The 23225-nt window shown below is 32.5% G+C and overlaps 1 protein-coding gene across 1 annotated transcript in view; it reads left to right on the forward strand.

Moving 5' to 3' along the window:
* Positions 1 to 12601, forward strand: part of EXOC5 (exocyst complex component 5) — a 39788-nt gene extending 27187 nt beyond the window's left edge. The window contains exons 13-18 of the mRNA XM_033107596.1: positions 2201 to 2309; positions 5242 to 5362; positions 6912 to 6998; positions 9504 to 9612; positions 9809 to 10024; positions 10670 to 12601. Of these exons, the coding sequence (XP_032963487.1) occupies positions 2201 to 2309; positions 5242 to 5362; positions 6912 to 6998; positions 9504 to 9612; positions 9809 to 10024; positions 10670 to 10858 (831 nt within the window). The 3' untranslated portion in view covers positions 10859 to 12601. The remainder of the gene's footprint in view (positions 1 to 2200; positions 2310 to 5241; positions 5363 to 6911; positions 6999 to 9503; positions 9613 to 9808; positions 10025 to 10669) is intronic.
* The last annotated feature ends 10624 nt before the right edge of the window (positions 12602 to 23225 follow it).

A 23225-nucleotide genomic window follows, 5' to 3' on the forward strand; every position in this document is an offset into this window, starting at 1 on the left:
TATAAAATATATATAAAATTATAGTTGACATTCATTATTGTTCAGCTTCAGCTTCAGGTGTACAGTGCAGTGATCAGGCATCTACATCATCCCTGAGGTGGTCTCAAGAAGGGGACATTTGAGGACTGTCTTGAAAGCTAAATAGGATGTCTCCAAGAAGTTGATTAATTTTCTAGACTTTTTTTTATAAATGGGCTTATAGTACGGTATGTGCTTGTGTTTCTGGCTTCTTTCACTTAGCATAATTAAGATTCATCCATTTGTGTGTATGTTACTTTTTGTTGCTGAGTAGTATTTCACTGCATGAATATACCACAATTTGTTTATCCATTTACCTATTGATGGACTTCCAGATTGGTCCTAGTGTTTGACTATTATGAATGAAGTTGCTATGAACGTTCATGTCTGTCTTTATGCAGACAGTGCTTTTATTTCTCTTGGGTATATACTTAGTAGCAATATGGCAGTAGTGATTTGGTATTTTTTTTAAGAAACTGTTTTCTAAAGTTGTTGTTTCATTTGACGTTACTACCAGCAGTGTGTTAGTGTTCCATTTGCTCCACATGACTTTCAACATTTGGTATGATCAGTCTTTTTAATTTTAGACAATTGAATAAGGTGTGTAGTGATACCTCATTATGGTTTTAGTTTGAATTTCCTATGACTAATAATGTTGAATATCTTCTCCTGTGTTTATTTGCCATCCATATATATTCTTTGGGGTTTTTTTTGTTTTAGGGGGATTTTTTTCGTCCATTTTTAAAATTGGGTTGTCTGTTAATAGTTTCTTTGGATAACTCTATATTCTTTAATGCTTGTTAAGAGCATCTGTGAGCAAAGAAAGGGAAAGAGGGTTGCGGTAGAGAGACTGATGAAGGGTAAAGGTTGGGGTGGTATTAAGAAGACCAGGAAGGGAATTGAGAAATACCAAATTAGTATTTATAATCAATGGAGATTTAGCAGATTTAAGGTGGGTTATGCACTTCAACTCCCAGCTGTGTATATCATAGTAAGCATGACTCTGAGAGCTCACGTGAATGGAGATTAAAAATAGGCAACAATCGATAAATAATACAAGAAGCAATTATAAGAAGTAGAGAAGTAATTTTCTAACTTTTAAAGAAGGATTTTATTTTCTCAGCATGACTACTACTGTGTTTCCCCAAAAATAAGACCTAGCCGGACTATCAGCTCTAATGCGTCTTTTGGAGCAAAGATTAATATGAGACCCGGTCTTATGTTAAAATAAGACCGGGTCTCATATAATACAATGTAACATAACATAATATATAATACCGGGTCTTATATTAATTTTTGCTCCAAAAGATGCATTAGAGCTGATTGTCCAGCTAGGTCTTATTTTCGGGGAAACAGGGTAATAATTTTTTTACTGAGTAGTTAATCAGCAGCGTCATTAACATCAAAATGGACATTTATTATTGTGGTCTTACTGTGTGCCAAACACTGTGCTTAAAAGTACTTTACAGGCATTTTCATATTTTATTCTCACCTTAAGTATAGGATATAAGTCTATTCATATTATTCCCATCTTACAGATGAAGAAATTAAGGCTTGGTAGGATTAAATAACATCTTAATGGTTCATTCAACCAAAAGTGATGAAACTGGGATTTGAACTGGTCATATTTTATAGTGCATCTGTTTATTGATTTCCTCATCCCCACCCTCCAATAAAATAAAGAATACTTTTTGTTCTGAGTTTTGCTAGAATAGAATACCCTTTGTTCATCTGGTGGCTCTCAAAACTTCTTTGATCATGACCCACAATAAGAAATGCATTTTACATGGCGGCCCAGTGTACGTTTGTTATATGTATTTATGTGTGCGTGAGAGAGAGAGAGAGAGAGAATTTCATGACAACATTTGGTTTTACTGTGTACATTATGCTTTATTTTCTATTGGTTCTCTCTTCTCTTTTTCTGATCACAATCCCCTAATGGATTGCAATCCAAGTCAGAAAAACATTGATCTGGTCTAAGGCAGTAGTGTTGTAGGCAAATACAGAGCATTGTATGTACGTGAGAGGCATTGAGGGTGGGGAGGAAGAGGTGTTAAGTTACCATTTTGGTACCTGAATACTGACTATGTCTTATACAATGTTGATTGCTGGGGAAAAAACCAAGTTGTCTTTTTTTAAAGGTAGTCTTGAGCTGTGATGTATTTGGTTTTTGTTTTTAAAGCTCTCTGATCCTTCTGATCTACCAAGGAATGCCTTTAGAATTTTTACCATTCTTGTGGAATTTTTATGTATTGAGCATATTGATTATGCTTTGGAAACAGGACTTGCCGGTAAGTATATTTCTGTTGTCCTTTGTATTAAATTCCTTTGATCCCGCTTGCATATGCATAATGTTGTTTTTTTATATATTCAACTCTATATGTCAAATTCAGTTCAGTGCAATGAATAATGCTTTTTGAGCTTCTGTAATGCAAGGATTTGTCAGGTGCCAAAAGCTATACAAAGACACAGTTCTCTCATAGTACTTACTACATTGAGAAGGGCAGGGTAAGCTACATAAATAACTACAGTATATGGTAGAATGTTATAAGTTATAAGTTATAAAATGTTAAAAGTTATAAAATGTCAAGGGAACAGAAATGAAGGTGACATCAATTCTGGTTAAGGCAATTGAGTAATGAAAGGAAAATATTTTAAAATAAGTCTGGAAAGGAATAGATTCATATTAAAATTTTTCTTTTGCTTTGGGTCTTTTGGATTTACTGGTATTAATGGTGTATTAATGATTTCTTCCCTAAATTCCAGTACTGCTAATCCATTTGCCTCCTTAACCTATCCACCTGTTCAGTGTGCATCTCAAATTTAACAAATCCCAAATGAAACACTTTATCTTCCACCTAGTCCTGTTCCTCTCCCATTCTTTCCCATGTCTTTAAAAGGCATTACTGTTTACCAGTTGCTCAAGTCCCAAACCCAGGAGTTGCCATAATTCTTCCTTTTCATCAACTGTGATATATACTTCCAAAAATAACTCAAATTCATCTACTTTTCTCCATCTCCACTGATGCCACTCTAATTTAAACACCACCTTTGTCCACTCCTAACTGGTCTCCCTGTATACATCGTTGACTCTCCAAATTACTGACTCTGAAACAGTTTGATTATCATTATCCTGTTTAAGATCCTTTAGTGTCTTTCTATTACTCTTAGGGGGAAAACAACAACAAACTCTTTCCAAAAGCTTGGCTTTTGAGTCAGTCTCCTTATGTATTCATCCTCAGCTCCTATTGCATTTCCCTTCACTACTCCAGGCACTCTGACCTTCATTCTTTTTCTTTACTGAGGCTCTTGGCGTGTGATGTTTCCCATCCCCCAAACCTTTTATCTTCAGCTCTTATGTCTGTCTGGCTTTTCAACCTTCTTATCTCAACTACGATGTCACCTACTGAGAGAGGACTTTGCTGATCATCCTAGTTAAGTAGTCCTCCTCTCCCAGCCTAGTTACTCATTATGTCATTATTGGATTAACTTTTTTCATAGTACTTACCACAGTGAAATTTTCATCTGTTAATGTCTGCCTCCACTCACCAGAATTCATTCATTCAGCACATACTTACTAAGTGCCTACTTCTGCACTCACGGAGCTTACATTCTTGTGGGAAAGATAGCCAGTGACTAGGAAGAAAAATAAAATTGAGTAAGATAGAAAATAGTAATGGAGAGAGATGGGATGGGGAATTGAAGGGCACAAGGCTTATTTAGAAAGGATGGTCAGAGAAAGCCTCTCTGAGGGGACATAAACCAGAGTGAAGGAGTAAACTGAATATTTGGAGAAATAGTATTTTCAGTAGAGAGGACAGCATATAAGCTCTTGTGGGTAGGAATCTTATCTGTCTTATTCACCATTATAGTCTAGCACCTAGAAAACGTGTAGCAGATTCTCAAAAAATACTTACTTACTGTATATAACATCATTCTATAAAGTTTCTAACTTTAAAGCAAATTGTCCATAATTTAGTAACCTGGTGATTTATTCTTTCTCACTTTTTTATATAGTTGCTCTCATGGTGTAGATGAGCTTTGTATCCCACTTTTTTTGGTTAGTTTCTTAATTACAGCAGACTCTTGACATCAAGTATTTAACAATTGCCATTTGCAAATGATTTACAGATGTGGTAATTTGTATTGGGATAATAATACTCACCTCAAATATGTGAAGATTTAAAAAGATAATGAAAAAAAGTAACATGAATTTGAATCCATATGGTATGAAGGATTTCTTCTTTAGCTAGTATGGAAATCTAGCATCTTCATTTTAACAGCAGTATTTACAATTTGGAAAGACTTAGAAAATTTCATGGTAGGATAAGAATGTCCCTTATATTCATAAATATTTTCCGTGCATCTATTTGGTTCCTACTGCTATTGTTTTTAGTGATTATATAAAATTCTGTGATACACATATGTTGTAAAGTTTAACCATTCCTATTATTTAGACATGTTGGATCTTTTCAACAATTTAGTAACATAAATAATACTACAATGAACACTGGAGAGCTTAAAGTGTTTTCTTTGTTTTGAATTATTTTCTTTGGATAAAACCCCAGAAGTGAAATGACCAGATCAAAGTGTTTTACAATTTTTAAAAAATTTCTATATATATATAAACTGTTTTCCTAAAGGATTTTTCTCCCATTAATTTGCACTGCTACTGGTATATATGACTGTATTAGATTTTCTGTACATCATTGAATATTCTTTTAAGACTTTAATAATTTAGTGGTTAAAATATGCATAAATATTGTCTTAATTTTCAAGTCTGTCATCAGTAGCAAGAACTAGTATTTCCTACATGTGTATTGACTTTATTTTTGTCTCTCATAAGTTTGTGTTGGAGCCTTTAATTTTCCTACCATTTTCCTAAGAAAAATAGTGGAGTGTATTCATGGCTCAGGTCAGTCATTGGGCACAAGAGAGTGGGAAAGGGAAGGAGAAGGTATAGTTCAAGATGATTTATTAATTGATCATCTTTATTAATTGAGCAAATTATGAAGACTGAGTAGATGGTGAAAATTTGGATGAATTTTCTTACATTATTGACAAGCTTAATTTTACTCTTCTGTCCACGAAAATAATTGCTGATGTATTAAAACAGCAGTTACTTTTATTCATGTTGTATATATAAAACCACATTCTTTTTTCTGTTGCCAAGATGAACTTCCTGAAGTATGATTCTAACATATACATGCCTTCCAATTTTAGGAATTCCTTCTTCAGATTCTAGGAATGCAAATCTCTATTTTTTGGACGTTGTGCACCAGGCCAATACTATTTTTCATCTTTTTGACAAGCAGTTTAATGATCACCTTATGCCACTAATAAGGTTAGTCAAATTGTCTGATTTCCATTGGTATTTCAGCGAAAATTACAATACTCCACATATGTTTTTGTTAAATTTTAAAAGTAATACATGTTCATAAAAACATCAAACAGGACAGGAAGGTGTGAAATAAAAAGTAAAAGTCCTTTTCCTTCTTCCTTGCCTTTCTGTTTTCTCTTTCTACTGTGGTATTATTTTTGTTGTACTTGAAAAGACTGAATATGTCATCAACCTATATCTGATGTGAAAGAGGACCTCTAGCTTGTACCTATTTATTATAATATAAAAACATACAACACAAATTTTATGAGATTAATAGGACAGGCTTTGATGAGGCATTAAGTAAGGTTTAGTTTATATCTTCCTATTAATTTACATGAACTTTTAGAGCAGGTGAGGATTAATTAAGGTAATGTATATGTTATCATGTTTTATAAAAGTGTATGTGTAGTACTATTTTTAAAGAGGAAAAATATTCTTATAAAAGATGAAATTCTAGACACTTCGTTATAAACAAATATGCCAAGAAATTAGTCCAGAAGCAATCTCAAAAATAAAAGACCACTTATGATCTCTGAATCATACTTTGAAAGGAAATTTACTTTTTAGAGAGCTATAATAAAGCCACATAAAGAATTCACATAACTATTATGGGTTGCATATTCCTTAATATTTTGGGTCTTTTTGACATTTATATAGCATTCAGAAGACAAATATGATTGCCAAGTTTTTGTTTTTCATGTAGGAAAGCTAAATACAACTGGATTGGCAGTTAGTCTCCAAATTTTAATTAGTACAATTTACTGTATTTTTAAGACTAGTGATATTCTCTGAGTTTTCTTAACTATTATACCAGATATTTAATTAAAAAGGAAACCAAATAATCCCAAAATTTCAAAATTATATTTTTATTAGTATATTGTTAAGGGACGTTTCCTCTGAAATGTAAGTAACAAATCTAAATCTTCCTCTTTCTTCTCTATGAACTGGTAAAATTTTCCTAGTGTGACAATTATAATGAATTGGACATAGTGAATTCTAAGTACAGTTGACCCTTGAACAATAAGGGGGTTAGAAGTGCCAATCAACGCCCCCCCCACGACACCTCCCCACCCCTGCAATCTAAAATTCATGTATAACTTGACTCCTCTGAAACTAACTACTAATAGTCTACAGTTGACCGGAAGCCTTACTGATCAGATAAATAGTAGAGTAACACATATTTTGTATATTATATGTATTATGTACTGTATTCTTAACAATAAAGTAAGCTAGAGAAAATGTTATTAAGAAAATCATAAGGAAAAGGAAATATATTTACTATATTTATTGAAAAAAATGCACATTATTAGTGGACCCATACATTTCAAATCCATGTTGTTCAAGGTCATCTGTAATTACTTACATGGTTTTTGGATTTGTGAGTATATTAAAATAATGTATGTGTGTGTATGTGTTTATAAATGTATATAGCAATACACATATGCACATGAAAAACTTTTAGAATTGTAAGGCTTCTAATGTGATTTTTTTTTCTTTAAATATTCAATAGCTCTTCTCCTAAGTTATCTGAATGCCTTCAGAAGAAAAAAGAAATAATTGAACAAATGGAGATGAAATTGGATACTGGCATTGATAGGCAAGTTGTTAGTTTTACTTTTTCTCCTACATTTTTAAAAATTGTAAAAACATTATAGCAGCATAAAACTGGTTTTCAGAGAAGAAAAAATTTTGTCTTAATTTCACCATCCTGCTATAATGTTTGACTTTATTTTTACATGTTGTTTTCATCCTTATTAGATGTTTTTTTATTGGATCCCCAAGCTTATTATTTCTCACTCAGTATGTTTATTTTCTTTTTTTTATCTTTTTTTTATTTTCAGGTGTACAATAGATTTATTTTTAAACCAGATTCAGTTGAAAGCCTTTTTTTGTAACCCCCCTACTCCTCCCTATCTATTTCCCTCCTCCCAAACTCCTTAAAAATGGTATGTAACATAGAGGATTTTATTTTCATTTCGAAATTCCAGGCTTATATCTGAAATGCTTCAAGTAAACATACTAATTTTCTAAAGGTAACTTCCATTAAGTGAGTGCAAACTCTACATTCAAAGATTTTTTTGTAATAGTTATTGTAGTTAATTACCTATTCATAGTGTAGAGCAGTGGTCTCTCTTTTTTCTGAGATGATAGTGGGCATATATTTATTGATGATGATAATAGCTACCATGTATCAAGTATTTGCTATATGCCAGGCACAGTGCAAGGACCTGGACCTGATTGATTATTAGGTAGAAAGTATGTTTCCATTTGACAGATGAGGAAGTGGAGGCTTAAAGTAATTTGCTCAAGATCACAGTTTCTGTTGGTAGAGCTGGGACTCAAATTCTAAAGCCCATGCTACTAGGTTTGGGCATATCTTTTTAATTTACTGTAATTATATTCCTTTCTCTTCCATTCAAGAAAGCATATTCAAATGCAGTTTGTTATCGTGCTGTTCTAAAGATAACCTGGAATCCACTCTAATTTATAAAAAAGTAAATAATTTTTACTTTATCAATAGTAACAAACTTACAACTCACCTCCCACTTCTTACTAAGATCAAGAACTACCATAGAGTATGTGATAATAAGGGAAAGAAAAACAAAATGGAAGAATAAAACTGTAAAACGTAAGGATATTACAGAATTAATTACTGAGACTAGTTTACTGAAGAATTAATCCTTAGAAGAATCCTAACAACTAGTCTCTCCCTTTGTTTTTAGTCAGAGCTACATGAGGTTATACATACGCAGAGGTTCATTTAATAAAATTATAATGTATACATATACATTATGTACATTATAATCATCACTTTAAGAAGTATGTATTTTCCTAACTAAATTCTTCCTATTAACTTGTTTCTTCTTGCTTTGCCTCAGAATACCTGAAAATCATATTTGGGAGGTGGGGATCTTGAATATGTTAAGCCTTCAAAAATACAGGAAATACATATTTTCTAATTGTCTTCTTGATATATATTAGGTAATTTCTTTTCATCTTTCCATATAAATCTTAGTCTCAAAGTCTTTGCATTAGTTGTCTAGTTGAAGTCACAGTGGTCTGTGGTGGTCTCTTGAATGTGAACTTCTAATTCTCCTTTACTCATGTACAGTGAGGCCTAGAGGTGAGCTCAGCATTCACCTGCATCGTTGCTGATGTGTTCAGACCAATATTCATGTACTGTTAGGCCAGAATTCCTTTGATTTTGAAGCTCGCATCATCTTCCCTTTGCTATTGCTGTTGTCGCTCAGTCATTTATGGCAGTTTCCTACATTTATTGAGGATTTACACATCTGACTCATAGCTTTTCTTTTAACCTTATATCTTAGGTTGTTTCTACTTCCATGTATGTGACCCATTCGTTTTCTTGATCATCTCCACTTTAGCTGCCTACTTTCTTATCCTATTGTTATCATTGGTAACAAACTTTGAACCTGAATACCCTACTCAATGCCCACAACCTCCTATTCTTCCAGCTACACATACCTGCTTTCTTACCTCAGCAGGAACTCTAGCCCTTAATAGCTTTTGCCAATCTGTTACCGTTTTGCTAGCTTTACTTCATTCATTATTGTGCTTTGATTGCTTGGTCCATGTCTTGAATTATTCTCTCATAATTACCCCAAAATCCATTTCCTTTAACAATAACTGTCTTACAGATTCTAAACTCTGAATCAGTGCAGTCTTTTTTATTCCCATAACTGGGTGGCTGATTGCTGTTGGAAAATATCACATAACTCAAACTTTACTGGTCCTGTTACAAACCCATTGTCTCGTTTCTCAGCTCGGTCTTCAGTACCACTTGTCTCCAGCCTCCTGCTTTTCCTTAGATTGAAACTCACGTTCCTCTTACCTGTTCACAGGCTTCTAATTTTTTTAAGATTCAAGTAAAGTATTGGGCAAATGAATCTTTCCCATTTTGAGCAGGAAGCTAATAAAAAAAACAAGAATTCTTTGACACCAAGATCTACTTTTTCTAAAATCTAAAGTCTACCAATAGTAAAATAGTTTTATGGTGATATGAAATTAAATGCTTTTAATTTAATATAAATAATATAAATAAATTAAATGGATCAAATATATGGTGTTCTTAATTCTCTAGGACATTAAATTGTATGATTGGACAGATGAAGCATATCTTGGCTGCAGAACAAAAGAAAACAGATTTTAAGCCAGAGGATGAAAACAATGTTTTGATTCAATATACTAATGTGAGTAAAATGATTTGATATGCTAGTAAGAGTGTCTGCTTTGTTACTATTTTTGTTAACATTTTTATTGGTATATCTTCCTATGCTTTAAATTTTTTTCTTTTATACTTAGAGATTAATGAGGAACTATATGTATTTACTCCTTAGCTAAGCTGATACACATTTCTATATAATAAGTGTAGAAAAAATTTTACAGGCCTGTGTGAAAGTCTGTGCTTATGTAAGAAAACAAGTGGAGAAGATTAAAAATTCCATGGATGGGAAGAATGTGGATACAGTGTTGATGGAACTTGGAGTACGTTTTCATCGACTTATTTATGAGCATCTTCAACAATATTCCTACAGTTGTATGGGTGGCATGTTAGCAATTTGTGATGTAGCTGAATATAGGAAGTGTGCCAAAGACTTCAAGGTATGTATTCACAAACATCTAACTTGTAAATAGGCTCAAGAACATAAGTCAGACCATTAAAAATCTGTACTGACTTATAATCATTATTAAAAATTTTTTAACTTTTGTGATATTGTAGTTGGAAATAACATTTCCTAACTGAAAAGGTGTTGTTTTAATCATATTTTCAATATTAGCACATTTTTGCTTCGTGCTTTGTTTGAGACAAGGCCATATTTCAGTTCCACAGTCCAAATGACCATGTTGACTTCTATTACTGATGCTATATATGTTACACATCAGCAGAATATGTTCCTTCTTCGTGTATATCTCTCTAAAATCATTTTTCTTTAAGGTTAAATTATTTAAGAAAAGTGCAAAATTAATGATAATTAGTTCTAGTCCACAAAAGTCCACAAAATGTTACTGTTGAAGAAAATTGACATAATATGAACGTTTTCAAAAAGATTATAACCAAGTTTATGTAACAACTGAAATATTTGAGTTTTAACACTTCAGGAGCTTTTAAAAATTCTAGTATATTGAACTCCACATTAGTAAGTACTGACTAAAAGTAGGTATGTGAGAAGAATTTGCAAACTGATTGTAACCCTAGAAATTATTTTGTTTCAATATTATTTTTTTCTTTCTCTTATTTCAATTCAGATTCCACTGGTATTACAGCTTTTTGATACTCTGCATGCACTTTGCAATCTTCTGGTAGTTGCCCCAGATAACTTAAAGCAAGTCTGCTCAGGAGAACAACTTGCTAATCTGGACAAGACCATTCTTCACTCCTTCGTACAACTTCGTGCTGATTATAGATCTGCCCGCCTTGCTCGACATTTCAGCTGAGGTTGAACTTTGAAGAGAAATGTGTTACACTTCAGCAGGCCTTGGTTGATAGAAAGCACAGGAGATACGACATAGCCAACATTTTATGGAAAAATGACTGTTTGGGAAAACAGCAGCCATACTTACCCTTGAGATTTTTTTTGAAGTTTGGACACTACTAGCCATATTTTATTTTTTCCCTTTAAGTTGAATTTTAATTCCACTCTTGAACTTACAAGTTTCAAATTCTGTGAAACAACTCGTCACGGTTTTCATCCTGGAAAATGTTAGTGTTGGAAGGCAAATGCAATGTTACCAATGTTCTGGTTCATGTTCTTTAACATATTTCATTGGGAAATTTCACCGTCCTATTTTGTATTAATAATGGGTCAAATACAGTAAAACTACATTTATTATTTGTCAATTTTAATGACATTTTCAGCACTGGTAATTGTTAGTCAAATTATTTTAGGTTTTCCTAGAGAATTTTTGCCTCTTTCAAAAGGTTAACAATTGAGCATAATTTCTGTGGTAGGTTGATTGGATTTTTCTGAGGTACAACAATAATACTATTCCAAGAAAAATGTTATAAACTAAACTAAAATGATGAAATGTTTTATGTATATATTAGAAATGGATCAAAATACATCTGCTTTCTGGGTAAAAAAACTTAAAAGTTTACTATTTCTTATTTGGTAAACAAATTTTAAGTCAATGCTAGCAAGAAATTAATGAAACTACCTTATTTTATATTTTGCTTAAGATAAGGAGGAGGACCTTAACATAAGGACCGTATTTATTCCTTATTTTAATATTATAAGGGAAGTAAAAAAGTGAGGTATAGTCTAAATGGTGCATATTAGAAATACTGATAAAATTTAGCAACAATTGCAGTCCTTTAATATTTGTTTTAATGCTAACCTGGAATAAGATGGGATGGCTAAACACGCAGGTAGTCTTCTATTTTAAGAGGAATTGGAAATTTATAGATAACATATATTCTAAGTCTAGAGACAAGGTTTGCAAAACTAGTTGGTTTTCAGATCTATAGTATCTGTCATTATCTTTTTTCAAGGCATTTCTGAAGCAATTCCTACTGAATATAGTTTCTTGAATTGGCTTAATATTGGCTTGAATTGACATAATAAATCACTTATAAAATTTTAAACATCAAGTGAAATTTACAAAGGCCATTACTCTATAACTCTATAAACTTGCTCTCTTAGCTCTATGTAGTGTTTCAGCTTCCATTTTGTTCGTAGTCTTACAGGAACAGATAAACTTTAATGTTCAACTCATTCTTGGCACTTTTTTTCTTTTAATGTAGGCTTTTGGCCTAATTTTGGAATACTACATTTTTTTTTAAGAATATGTTTTTGAATGGTCATCCACTTTATGAAAACTTTCAGGTCTAGAGCTACCTACTTGTCTAAGTTACTATTGACTGAATTTTCTTTGTTTTCTATTTAGCTCAGTGTTATCAAGGTAAGCAAGAGAAACGAAGTATGCCAACTTTTATCAAAGCATTTTAGGAAATTGTGGCAGCTTTAGAAGGCTCTCTAGTTTTCTATTCCTTAGCCAAGAGAGAGCCAGAACAGGTTTTGGATGCGAGAGAAAGTCATATGCTTGTACTATTGCCATGTTAGAAAGCTCTGATATGAATTCAAATTATACCTCTGTTACTTAAAGCCAACAATTTTAAAGCAGTAGTTTTACTGGCCATTTGAACTCTTTGTACACAGTATCAATTTGTAAAAAAAAAAAGGGGGGGGGAATCTCAAATAAAACACGAGAGAACATTTTAAGACTTCCAAATCAGAGAAGTGCTTAAATTATTTTGTTTGGATTAATTTTTAAAATGTACAGCCTATACTTGTTGCATAGATATTTTGTTAATTATTATTTCCATGCTTAAGTTCTGTGCAATATTTTCCATTATGTCCATTGATAGGGCAGTGACAAAACTCATAAGTGAATACTTAATTTAGAAGTGTTAACATTAATGTTCAATAAACAAATTCCCTGCAATTGTTTTTATTTTACTTCAGTTCATTTTTATATTTTAAGGACATCCATACTAAATTTTATAAATTATTTTTTATTTAAATTTTTAAGATGTTCCTTATTTTTCATAGCATAGATCTTTTCATTTCCTTTTTTACCAGAAAAGTACTTGACTATAAAAATACTTGACAAGATTAGAAATTTCACCTATTCTTTCTCTAAAAAAAAAAAAAAAATTTGTTTTAATAGCAATATGCATTCTTTGTGTTCCAATTTTTAAAGTATTTTTCATATTTATAGCCACTATAAAATTTTGCCCAAAATTTATGGCTCAAAATAGATGATTAATAAGTAAAATGTTTTTCATATGCCCATGGTAAAATTTTAGCAGTAATGAGACTTTGTATATTAGTAACTTTAGCCAATATTTGAATAAGGATACTTTTTGCAATTTTCTGCAATTCCACATGAGGTAACAGGCAATATTTAGGTAATGTTTTAAAGTTTAAAATATGCTCTAAAACACTGCGAATTATTTTTCTAAAACTTGAGTATGTTATGTTTGCATAAAATGGTACAGAAACTTCAATACAGAACACAGGCTTAAGAAGGAAGTCTAGCTTCTGTAAGTTATGATATTGAAAAAAGACAGTCAACCAGAGTAAATAAATAGTTCTTATGAATAATTATTACATAACAGCTAGATGGATCTTTAGACAATTGGCTATCTGACTATTTCAATACAATTATTAGCTTCATTTTATGAGTATCACCATGGTTGCAAGTCTCTAGCACCTTACTTGTTTTAAAAAGAGTTGAGAAATAGGTTAATTCATGGTATATTTTAGGCCATTTTATTTCCTCTTTGATTTTAAATATTTCAATAAATATCAGCCTTCTGGCTCACGATGGAATAATTGAATTATCAGCCAGTAGATTGATTCAAAGTGGAGAATTATACTGCATCTTTAAAATGCCTTTTTCTCATCTATGATGTTGAATATTTTACAAGTATCGCGATAAAGAGATTTTTGTTCCTGAAATGCCACAGAACCCCTTATGGTGGTCATGTTTATAAGGCAGTGCCTAGGGCATGCTTGAACTGTATGTGAGAATAAGGTGCATAATTTGTTAGTGACTTAAAAAGCTCATATCAGGAAGTTTAACTTTTTTTGTAATGCAAAAATATTCTACATATTTACCCATGTTTCCCATTGACTCAGAAGTGTGAGATGTTTCCTAGAAGAATACTGAATTTCCCTGATTTCTAATGGAGAATTTGACATTCAAAGCATTCTGTGCTTTCATCCAATTAGTTTAACTGTATTTAGTTCCTGTAGTACTTCTTTCTGCTTGAGAAAGTCTGTCCTGAAATATGTTGTGTACTTTGGAGGAAAAGACCAATCCATATTGTTAAAAGTAAATAATTCTACATAGAGTGAAAACGGCAATTTTTAAATTGTGATTCATAATAAAGATAATTATAGCTACATTTATTGACTTAAGTCCCATGCCCTGTGCTAAGCCCTTTGCATACATTATCTCATTTGATTCCAGAGTAGCCCTAGTGGTTGGGTACTATTAAATCCATTTGACAGATAAAACACCTAAGTCACAAAATGGTTAAGTAGACCTGCTGAAGGTCTACAGCTAGTAAAAGGCCCAGATTGAAACCTAAATCTTTTTGCTCACTATTTATATACTGTTCTCCTTGTGTAACACTCAATAGGTCCTTTAGTTTGATAGGCTCCTTGGTTTAGCTTAATCTAATTTTCTTTTCATCCAATGTTTGGTTCTCATTGTGTTTAGACCGAAGTTGATATACAGTGTCAGTATCTAATTTGCTATTGAATTTGTTTTAAGTATGTCCAATGTGTGGTCATAGTTTTTAGATTTGGTTTTTAAAATTTTATAAGTGGTCATGAAATTTTAATTGAATATTAATTTGTATCTAATAGAAATATTTTAATCATAAAGTTCTCTTCAGTGAGTATATTACATAATCATAGTACTGTTTCTGCTTAGTCATTTTTTACAGTAGAAAGTGTCCAGGTATTTTGTACCATATTTTGAAACATGGGAGTAAATGACAACTCTGTCTTGGAAGATAATGAGAAAATCAGTATTTCTGCCTTCAAAAACAGACTATTTTAATGTCATAAGTTTGCCAATTTTGTTGATTATTTAATGCATTGGTAGTTACAAATGGCTAATGCTGGAGTCAAAATGTAGGGGAAAATGTACTCACTCAGTGTATTAACAATAGATAGTCATTTTTATATAGTCAAAAATTGCATGTTTTATCTTTTAAAAAATTGCCTTAACTTCTTAACTTTTATTCCTACCATTGATCAATCCTTTCTCTTTCCAAATTTAGGAGAGAAACAACTCCTCAAGTATATATGAGAGAGAAACTTGACACATTAGAGAGTAAGAATTTTAATTGGTGATTTGGAGCAGCTAGGCTGATAACCCTGGGCTTATTAACAAGATTGATATTTTTCAACGAGGCCCTGTATCCTTTAACACTATTATTTGGGAGATAACAGTAAACTTCAGTTTTTGTGATTAATACCACTTTTGCGGGGAGAAACAAGTGATTAACCACACTTGCTCATTTTCTAAGTGGTTTAGAAGGTTGCAGTCTGTCTCACCATACAAAGCCAATTTAAATATGAATATATCACATCATACTCCAAACAGCAAACAACCTCAGAGGAAAGTCATTTATTCAGAAGGCATAGATTTGTGCTAGACAGCAGTGATGCATTACAAATATATAATTATTTGCACTAATATTTGAGCAGGTGGAATGGATTAGAACATGGTCAACATTATGCTGCTGATAACACGTATTTTCCTATATTAATATGTACTGTGCAACATGTATTAAAATTGTCAATAATTCATTCTAGCCAAGATACTAATATTTATATTACTGTGTTGAAGAGACAGTATCCAGCTGAGCCACTTTTAATTTAAACTTCTGAACCTGGAATTAAGTTACTTTTAGAAACCACTTAAATTACTTTATAATCACTGGAAGGTCAGTAAAACATGTTAGTGGCTAGTGACTTAGGAAGAAGTATAGAGGTTTAAGAATAGGGGTAGAAATATGGAATAAGGAAGTAAGATGAGTGACTTCCTTTTGTTTTTACATCAGTGATCTTAAGTGAAGGAAAATGTCTTATCCTTTCCAGAGTATCTTCATATTAATAAACTAAGTCTGAAGATTGGATGGAACCAAATCCAAGGAATTAATCTCCAGTGGTGGACTTGCACATTTTTTTAGATTAAACTTTGAGAGGTAGGAAGCCTTCTTTATACCCCTATAATTTTAAATAGGCAGGTGCTTTTGAATGAGGCCATCCCTTTTTACCTGCTTATCATTTTAATCTTTATACTGTGGGTAAATTTTGTTCCTTTGAACTTGCGTGTTCTGTGGTGGCAGTTCTATCAAACCTGCAGCTTTTTGCTATAGAGAATATTATCCAAATAGATCTGGACAAAGCAGACCTAAAGAAAACTGTGAAACTACCTCTACATATATTGTTTGCAAATGCTGTGTACTATATTTAGGGGATTCACATGAAATGTGAAAATACTTTATAGGGAATAATACTAAGTGCCTCCATTATTAGGATTCTCCAGTAGAATGTGTTTTCAATTTTTGCCACAAGGGGGAGATGTTATTTTTGTAGTAATTCCTGCATTTTTGTTTGATTTTAAAAGTAGAACTCACTTAGCTTCTCTCTAGTGAACAGCACCTATGAACATGTCACTCCTAACTAATGGTGGGGGGAGAGAGTGAGTGTGTGCGCTGCTTAAATAAGATTCTGTAAGTGAGAAATTTTCTGGGTGAATTAATGGCACAAAAAACAGTTTTGAAGAACGTGTGTGTGCACAGTGGAAACAGGAGTCGGACAAAGTTCATCGTAATGAAAATTATGTTTTTTAGAGTTATAGCTCATGAATTCCTTTATCAACTCTTAAGAATAATAAGAATCATTGACTAGTTTTCTGCATTCTGCTTTTTAAAGAAAAATTTTTGAAACAATCTCAAACTTACAGAAAGGTTGTAAATACTGTACAAATAAAATATTTCCACTTTGAGAGGAAGTTGCTGTCATGATGCCACATTACCCTTCAGTACTTATTCCTAAAGAAAGAATTCTGTGTAACCACAATACATCAAAATCAGGAGGTGAGCATTGCTCATTTAATTCCCATCTACTTCTCAGACACCATTCAAATTTCACTGATTGTCCCAATGTTTTATAATGATTCAGTTCAAAATCATGGTTGTAGGATCTCTTCTTTCTTTTGGGAACAGTTCCTCAGTCTTTCCTTGACTTTTGCTACCCTTGGCTCTTTAATAGACTGTAGGCCAGTCATTTTGTAAAATGTCCCTACATTTGGATTGATCTGTTTCTTCATGATGAGATTCCAGTTGCACCTCTTTGGCAGCAATGTTACAGGAGTAATTTTGTGTTCTTGTTGCATCCTATCAGGTAGTGCACAATTTCATTTTGCATCATTTCTGCTGATGTTCATTTTGATCTGTTTATGGTACTACCTATCAGACTTCTTCACTATAAAGTTGCTATTTTTCCCTTTGTAAGTATATTCTGAAGACGCAGTTTGAAGCTATAACTATGTCCTCCTAATCAAAATTTTAATTAACATCAGTTTGATTCAGGTTTTCTAGTCAATGGATTATTATCTGTTATTTCTTTTGAATCTCAAATTGTCCCATCTTGGCCCTTGGTGAGCACCTTCATGTTGGCTCCTGTGTCCTTTTGATATGTTGCCATCATTTTTTAAGTTCTTTTTTACTTCTAGACACACGTAATTTTTCAAACTCGTCTTGTATTTTTCTTGCCGCGGCTCTGCAATCAGCCATTTTTCCACCTCTTGGTGGAAATTGGTATTTAGAAGCCATGATTTGTGGATGAGGTGTGCTTATTATGATTGTGAGTCGCTGCCCCTACTCCTCTTCAGTGGACAGTGCTAGAGGGCACACACATACATACGAGTATATTTTAAATTTACACACACAAACACACTCCTCTGTGTGACACCCTCCTCACCCCACTTGAGCTCCAACATTCCATATTGGGTGTCTCTTCTCCCCCACTCAGGAGGAGGCCTTCCTTAACCCATTCAGGCAAGGCACCGAAGCATTATTGGCTTTAGGACAAAGTTGGGGGAATGAAAACGGTCATTTATAGAAAACATGTAAAGATTTAAAAATTCTAAATAAATGTTACTCATAATTTCAGCATTCAGAAAAAACTTTTTTTGGTGTGTTTTCTTTTACTGTAGTGAGCAAATTAGTAAAGCTGAATTGAGAAGGGTAAAGTGTTTGTGCCAAAAACCCAGAACTTATGTTTTGAAGGAATTAAATTTTAAATGCATATCATGTTTTTCTATAATATATCTCCCTACTACTAAGAGTAGTTCCTAATTAATGACAGAACATCAGAGAAACTGTGAATGGAAATCTATTAAGGACTGAATACCAGTAGGATATTTACTAATAAAGTTCAAAGGGAAAATGATCATACAATTGTTTTGTAGGCCAAAAAATAAAAATACATTTAAGTCAGATAGACTTTATGTGAGAAAGGAGTCTATCTGGATTGGACTTAATACATATTAAACTTCATATGAACTAGGAGTCTATATGTGGGCAAATTATTCAATTCTCAGTTTCCTTGTTAGGTCTCTACGATTGCTAGGGCTAAAATTCTATAATTCTAAATGCAAGAAAATGCACACTTTCTATTAAAAGCTTGTAGTGGCATCAGAAATAGATTAGCTCAAGAAGTCATGTCTGATCCCAACTGAGAATATGTGAGTCAAATCCTCCCCCAGTGCTTCCAGCACACAGTGATTATATACCATTGTGATTAAGAACTAAGGCTCTTGAATCAGGCAAATGGCAGATGTGCATCTTAACTTTGTTATTTATTAATTATATGACCTTGTGCAAGTGTTGTACAGTGGGGAGAAAAGACATTTGTGATCATTTTTCATCGTCACCACTTCTATTGGTTTTTTGAAGGTGTTTCCAGTCCTATTTGAGATCATTCAGTCATTATTCATCTGACATTTGTTGAAATTCTCTTTGTCAGGCACTACATTAGAAGTTAGGGTTGTTAAGATAAATGAAAGGATCCTGCCCTCAAAAGTCTCGCCAAGTGAGAGTTAATTTATGCAAACGATTAAAAGTACTCTATAATAGTAGCATGGAACCAGGTGCTGAAAGAGCCCAGGGGGAGCTGTTATTAAATTTGTGAGCTGGTAGGTGGTGGTATAGGTAATCAAAGCTATTAAAGTTATTTTTTATTAAACACCTACTAAGTGTCAGGCACCTTGCTAAGAACATACTGTACTTAATCCTCTATTATTATCCCCATTTTGCAAGTGAGGCACAGGGAAGTTGGATAACTTGACCTAGGTTATATATCTCAAAAGTAATAGAGTCAGAATTCAAACTACCTTCAGGCTTCCAGAGCCAATGTGCTAATAACCTCTTTGTTCTATGATTACCTCTAAGAAGATTTCATAAAAGGCAGTTACATTTCAGCTAGACTTTACAAAGGCAGGGAGCATTTCAGGAAATGGGGCAGGGGAAGGAGCATTCCAGGTAGAAGTGACTCACTTGCAAAGGTGTGGCGCATGAGTCACTGGTATATTCACTGAATGGGACGACTCCTGTGAGTAGAACTCAGGGTGTGTGGTCAATCAAAAAAGGCAAGTTGGAATACTTGGGATGGGGTTAGCTTATTAAGAGTCTTAAGTGTTATGCTGATTGCATCAAAAAGATAACAAGACCAAACATTGATGACTAAGTAGGTGACTGACATGAACAATTCTTTAAAAAGATGCTCATAGGAATATATGCATTGGATGAGAGGGGCGAAGAAAGCTGAAGGTAAGCAACGGCATTAATCTGGATAGTGAAGGCCTGAATTAGGGAAGTTGATGGATTCTGGGAACACTTGGAAGAATAAACCAATGGGAGTTACCTTTGTTGTTTATTAGATGTGGAAGGCTAGGTAGAGAAGGAGTCAAAGGTGCTTCCAAGATTCTTAGCTTACATTTCTTGGTGAATACTAATTACTGATTTACATACATTAGCAAAAGTAGGTTTAGGGGGAATGCCAACGAGTGCTGGAAGAATATTATCAGAAGTTATGGTCACAAACATTTTAAAACTTTAGTCTGGATTTTTTCAGAAATACTAGAAACATGGCAGAAGAAAATCCATTTTTTTAATGTCTTTGGAACATGGGATGGTTTTGAAATTTGAATAATATTTGATAAATGTATAATTGTTGAGTTTTCTTCAAGCAAAAAAGAAAAAAGCTCTCCAGCATTTTAGTGTATGGATATAATGGATAGACTCAAATGGAATGACACCCGTTCCCCCCGAAGTCAGACCTTTAGAAAGTTTAAATTGTAAAGTGTATAGATGACTTCCTATGATTGGACTGTTTACATGCTAGGAATGCTTTACGCCTGGATTCCCAATTCTGAGCCAGAATTTTCCACTTCAACTCTGAGGATGTCTGGTAGCTGCTCCTGGGAAGACACTGCAGGTCTATAACACGGTTCTCAGCCATTTAACTATAATCCCAAAGAATGCATGTAACGTTAACAAAAATGACTGGCAGTAGTATGTGGAAAGTGGAATTACAAGTTGTGGATATAACACAAACTAATTTTTATTTATGGATTTTAGATGGGTGTTTTGAAACAATATTTTTGTATCTTTTGGAAGTTTGACATAACTGGGTTGTCTAAAGCAGGCTACTGGTTAATCAAACGATTAGCAAAATCCTCTAGAGGTAATTTATTTCTAAATCTGATAGAAAAAAGCCCACATTATCATGCTTATATTTCAGATGCTTTTTATTCTGCTTTAACAATTTTATTAACACAATGAAATCAAATTATTTCATTGTGATTACCAAAGGCTTTGCTCCAAAGAGCATTTCCAAATATCGAATATTTTTAACTAAGATATTTATAGATACAAATTTCATTAAAATTCTGAAACATTTAGTAAATATTTTAATACATTTTAACTTTAATCGGTAAAGAGGTGTCTTTGAAATAGATTTTAATATTTTGACTTTCTGTAAAGATTACATAAAAGTAAATGGTAGTTACACATAAGCACAGAATACACATTCTTTTCAAGTGCACCTGGAAATTTACTAAATTGACTATGTACTAGACTATAATGTCCTAACAGTTTTCAAAAATTTGAAATTATTCAGAGTGTTTTTGACAACAGTGGAATTAAGCTAGAATTAATTTTCTTATTAAATTTTTTTTTCTTACACTTGGAAATTAAACAATACCTAAATAACTCAGAAGTCAAAAACATTACAATAGAAATTAGAAAGTATTTTAACTGAATGGTAAAAATACAGCTTATTTTTCTATGCAGCTAAAGCAATGCTTGGAGAATACTTTAAAGTCTTAAATGAATATATTGGAAAAGAGGCAGAACTGAAAACAATTATTTAAATATCCATTTAAAAAAGTTAGCATAAAGCACCAAATTAAACACATAGAAGGAAAATAACAAATTAATAAAATATAAAACGTACAGAAGAGAGGATCAGTAAAAACAAAAGTTGGTTTTCTGTAAAGACTAATGAAACTGATATACCTCTGCAAGAACTGATTAGAAAAAAAGTACAAACAGCTAATGTCAGAAAAGAAGAGGGAAACTTCTGTACATGTTCTACAGACATTAAAAAGAAAACAAGGTTAATATGACCAACTCTTTGCCAATAAACTTTCAAAATTAGATTAAGTGATTATATTTTTAAAAATTAGTAAAACAACAGTGATACAAGGTAAAATAGAAAATATTAAGAATTCTACATCTATTAAAAATAGTGAATCCATAATTTCTTCTCTGTGAAGAAAACTTAGGCTCAGATAACTTCCTTAATTCCTCCAAACATTAAAGGAAGAAATAATACCAGTTTTTCTCAAATACGAAATAGAAGAGGAAGAACTTCCCAACACTCTTATGAAGCCAACATAACTTTGATGCCCAAAACAAAGACATTATAAGAAAGGAAATTATAGAACAATTTCTTATTGGCATATATACTAAAATCTTAAAATATTAGCAATCCAAATCCAGTGATATATAAAAAGGAAAATATATCAAAATTAGCATGTTTATTTTAAGAATGGAAAGTTTATTAAAAACTTGAAAATCAATACAATTTACCATATTAACAGAATTAAAGGAAAAAATCATCTCAATAGAAGCAGAAAAAAGTGAAATTCATTACTCATTGTTGATCATGAGGATAATAATACCACTTTGCAGATTAGGAATCAAGGAATTTTCTTAATCTGAATTTCTACCAAAAATATATGCAAACATAACGGTGAAATACTGAAAGCTGTCTTCCTGAGATCAGTAATGGGACAAAGATGCTTGCTATCACCACTTCTGTTTAACATTGTAATGGAGATTCTAGCCAATGCAATAATGCAAGAAAAAAGAATTATTAAGGCAGAAAGGAAGAAATACAATTATCTTTATTCACAGATGATATGATTGTATGACATAGAAAGTTATAATAAGTGAATTTAGCAAGGTTACTGTATTTAAAATCAATATACTACAAATTAACTATACAACCTTTTCTTCATACCAATAAATAATTTGAAAGTAAAATTTTAAAAATGGTGCCTATTACAAAAGTATCAAATACCTGAGAATAAAGCTAGTGAAAGACAGGAAAGACATCTATGCATAAGACTATCAGACATTATTGAAAGAAAATAAAGGGAGTGAAATGCTATGTTCATGGATCAGAAGACAATGTTATAAATCAATTCACCATAAAGTGATTTACAGATTTAATAAAATCAGAATCAGAATCTCAGCTGGCTTGTTGTGGAAATTGACAGGCTGATTCTAAAATTCATGTGGAAATGCAAAGATCCAATAATAGTCAAGATATTCTTAGAGAAGAAGAACTTGGGGAACTTTCAACACTAGATGACAACAAAAAATTTTTAAATGAATGGACTTGGCAATCAGGAGTGAGGGGAATCAAAGGGCAGAAAGAGCCTCTGAATCTCTGGGGCCCAAAGGTTGGGGAACTTGATGTAAAGGGATGAAGATTCTTGAAGAAATTTGTTGGTGGGAGTTAAGAAAATAAAAAGAGTAGGAAAAACATTGCAATGTACATAACTGACAAAAGATTAATATTCAAAATATATGAAGAGCTTCTATAAATCATTAAGAAAAAGACATTCCAATAGAAAAATGGGCAAAAGGTTTGACCCACAATTTACAAAAGAGGACATTCAATGCTCAATAGACATATGAAAA

This window comes from Rhinolophus ferrumequinum, chromosome 6 (assembly GCF_004115265.2).
Source record: "Rhinolophus ferrumequinum isolate MPI-CBG mRhiFer1 chromosome 6, mRhiFer1_v1.p, whole genome shotgun sequence".
NCBI lineage: Eukaryota > Metazoa > Chordata > Mammalia > Chiroptera > Rhinolophidae > Rhinolophus > Rhinolophus ferrumequinum.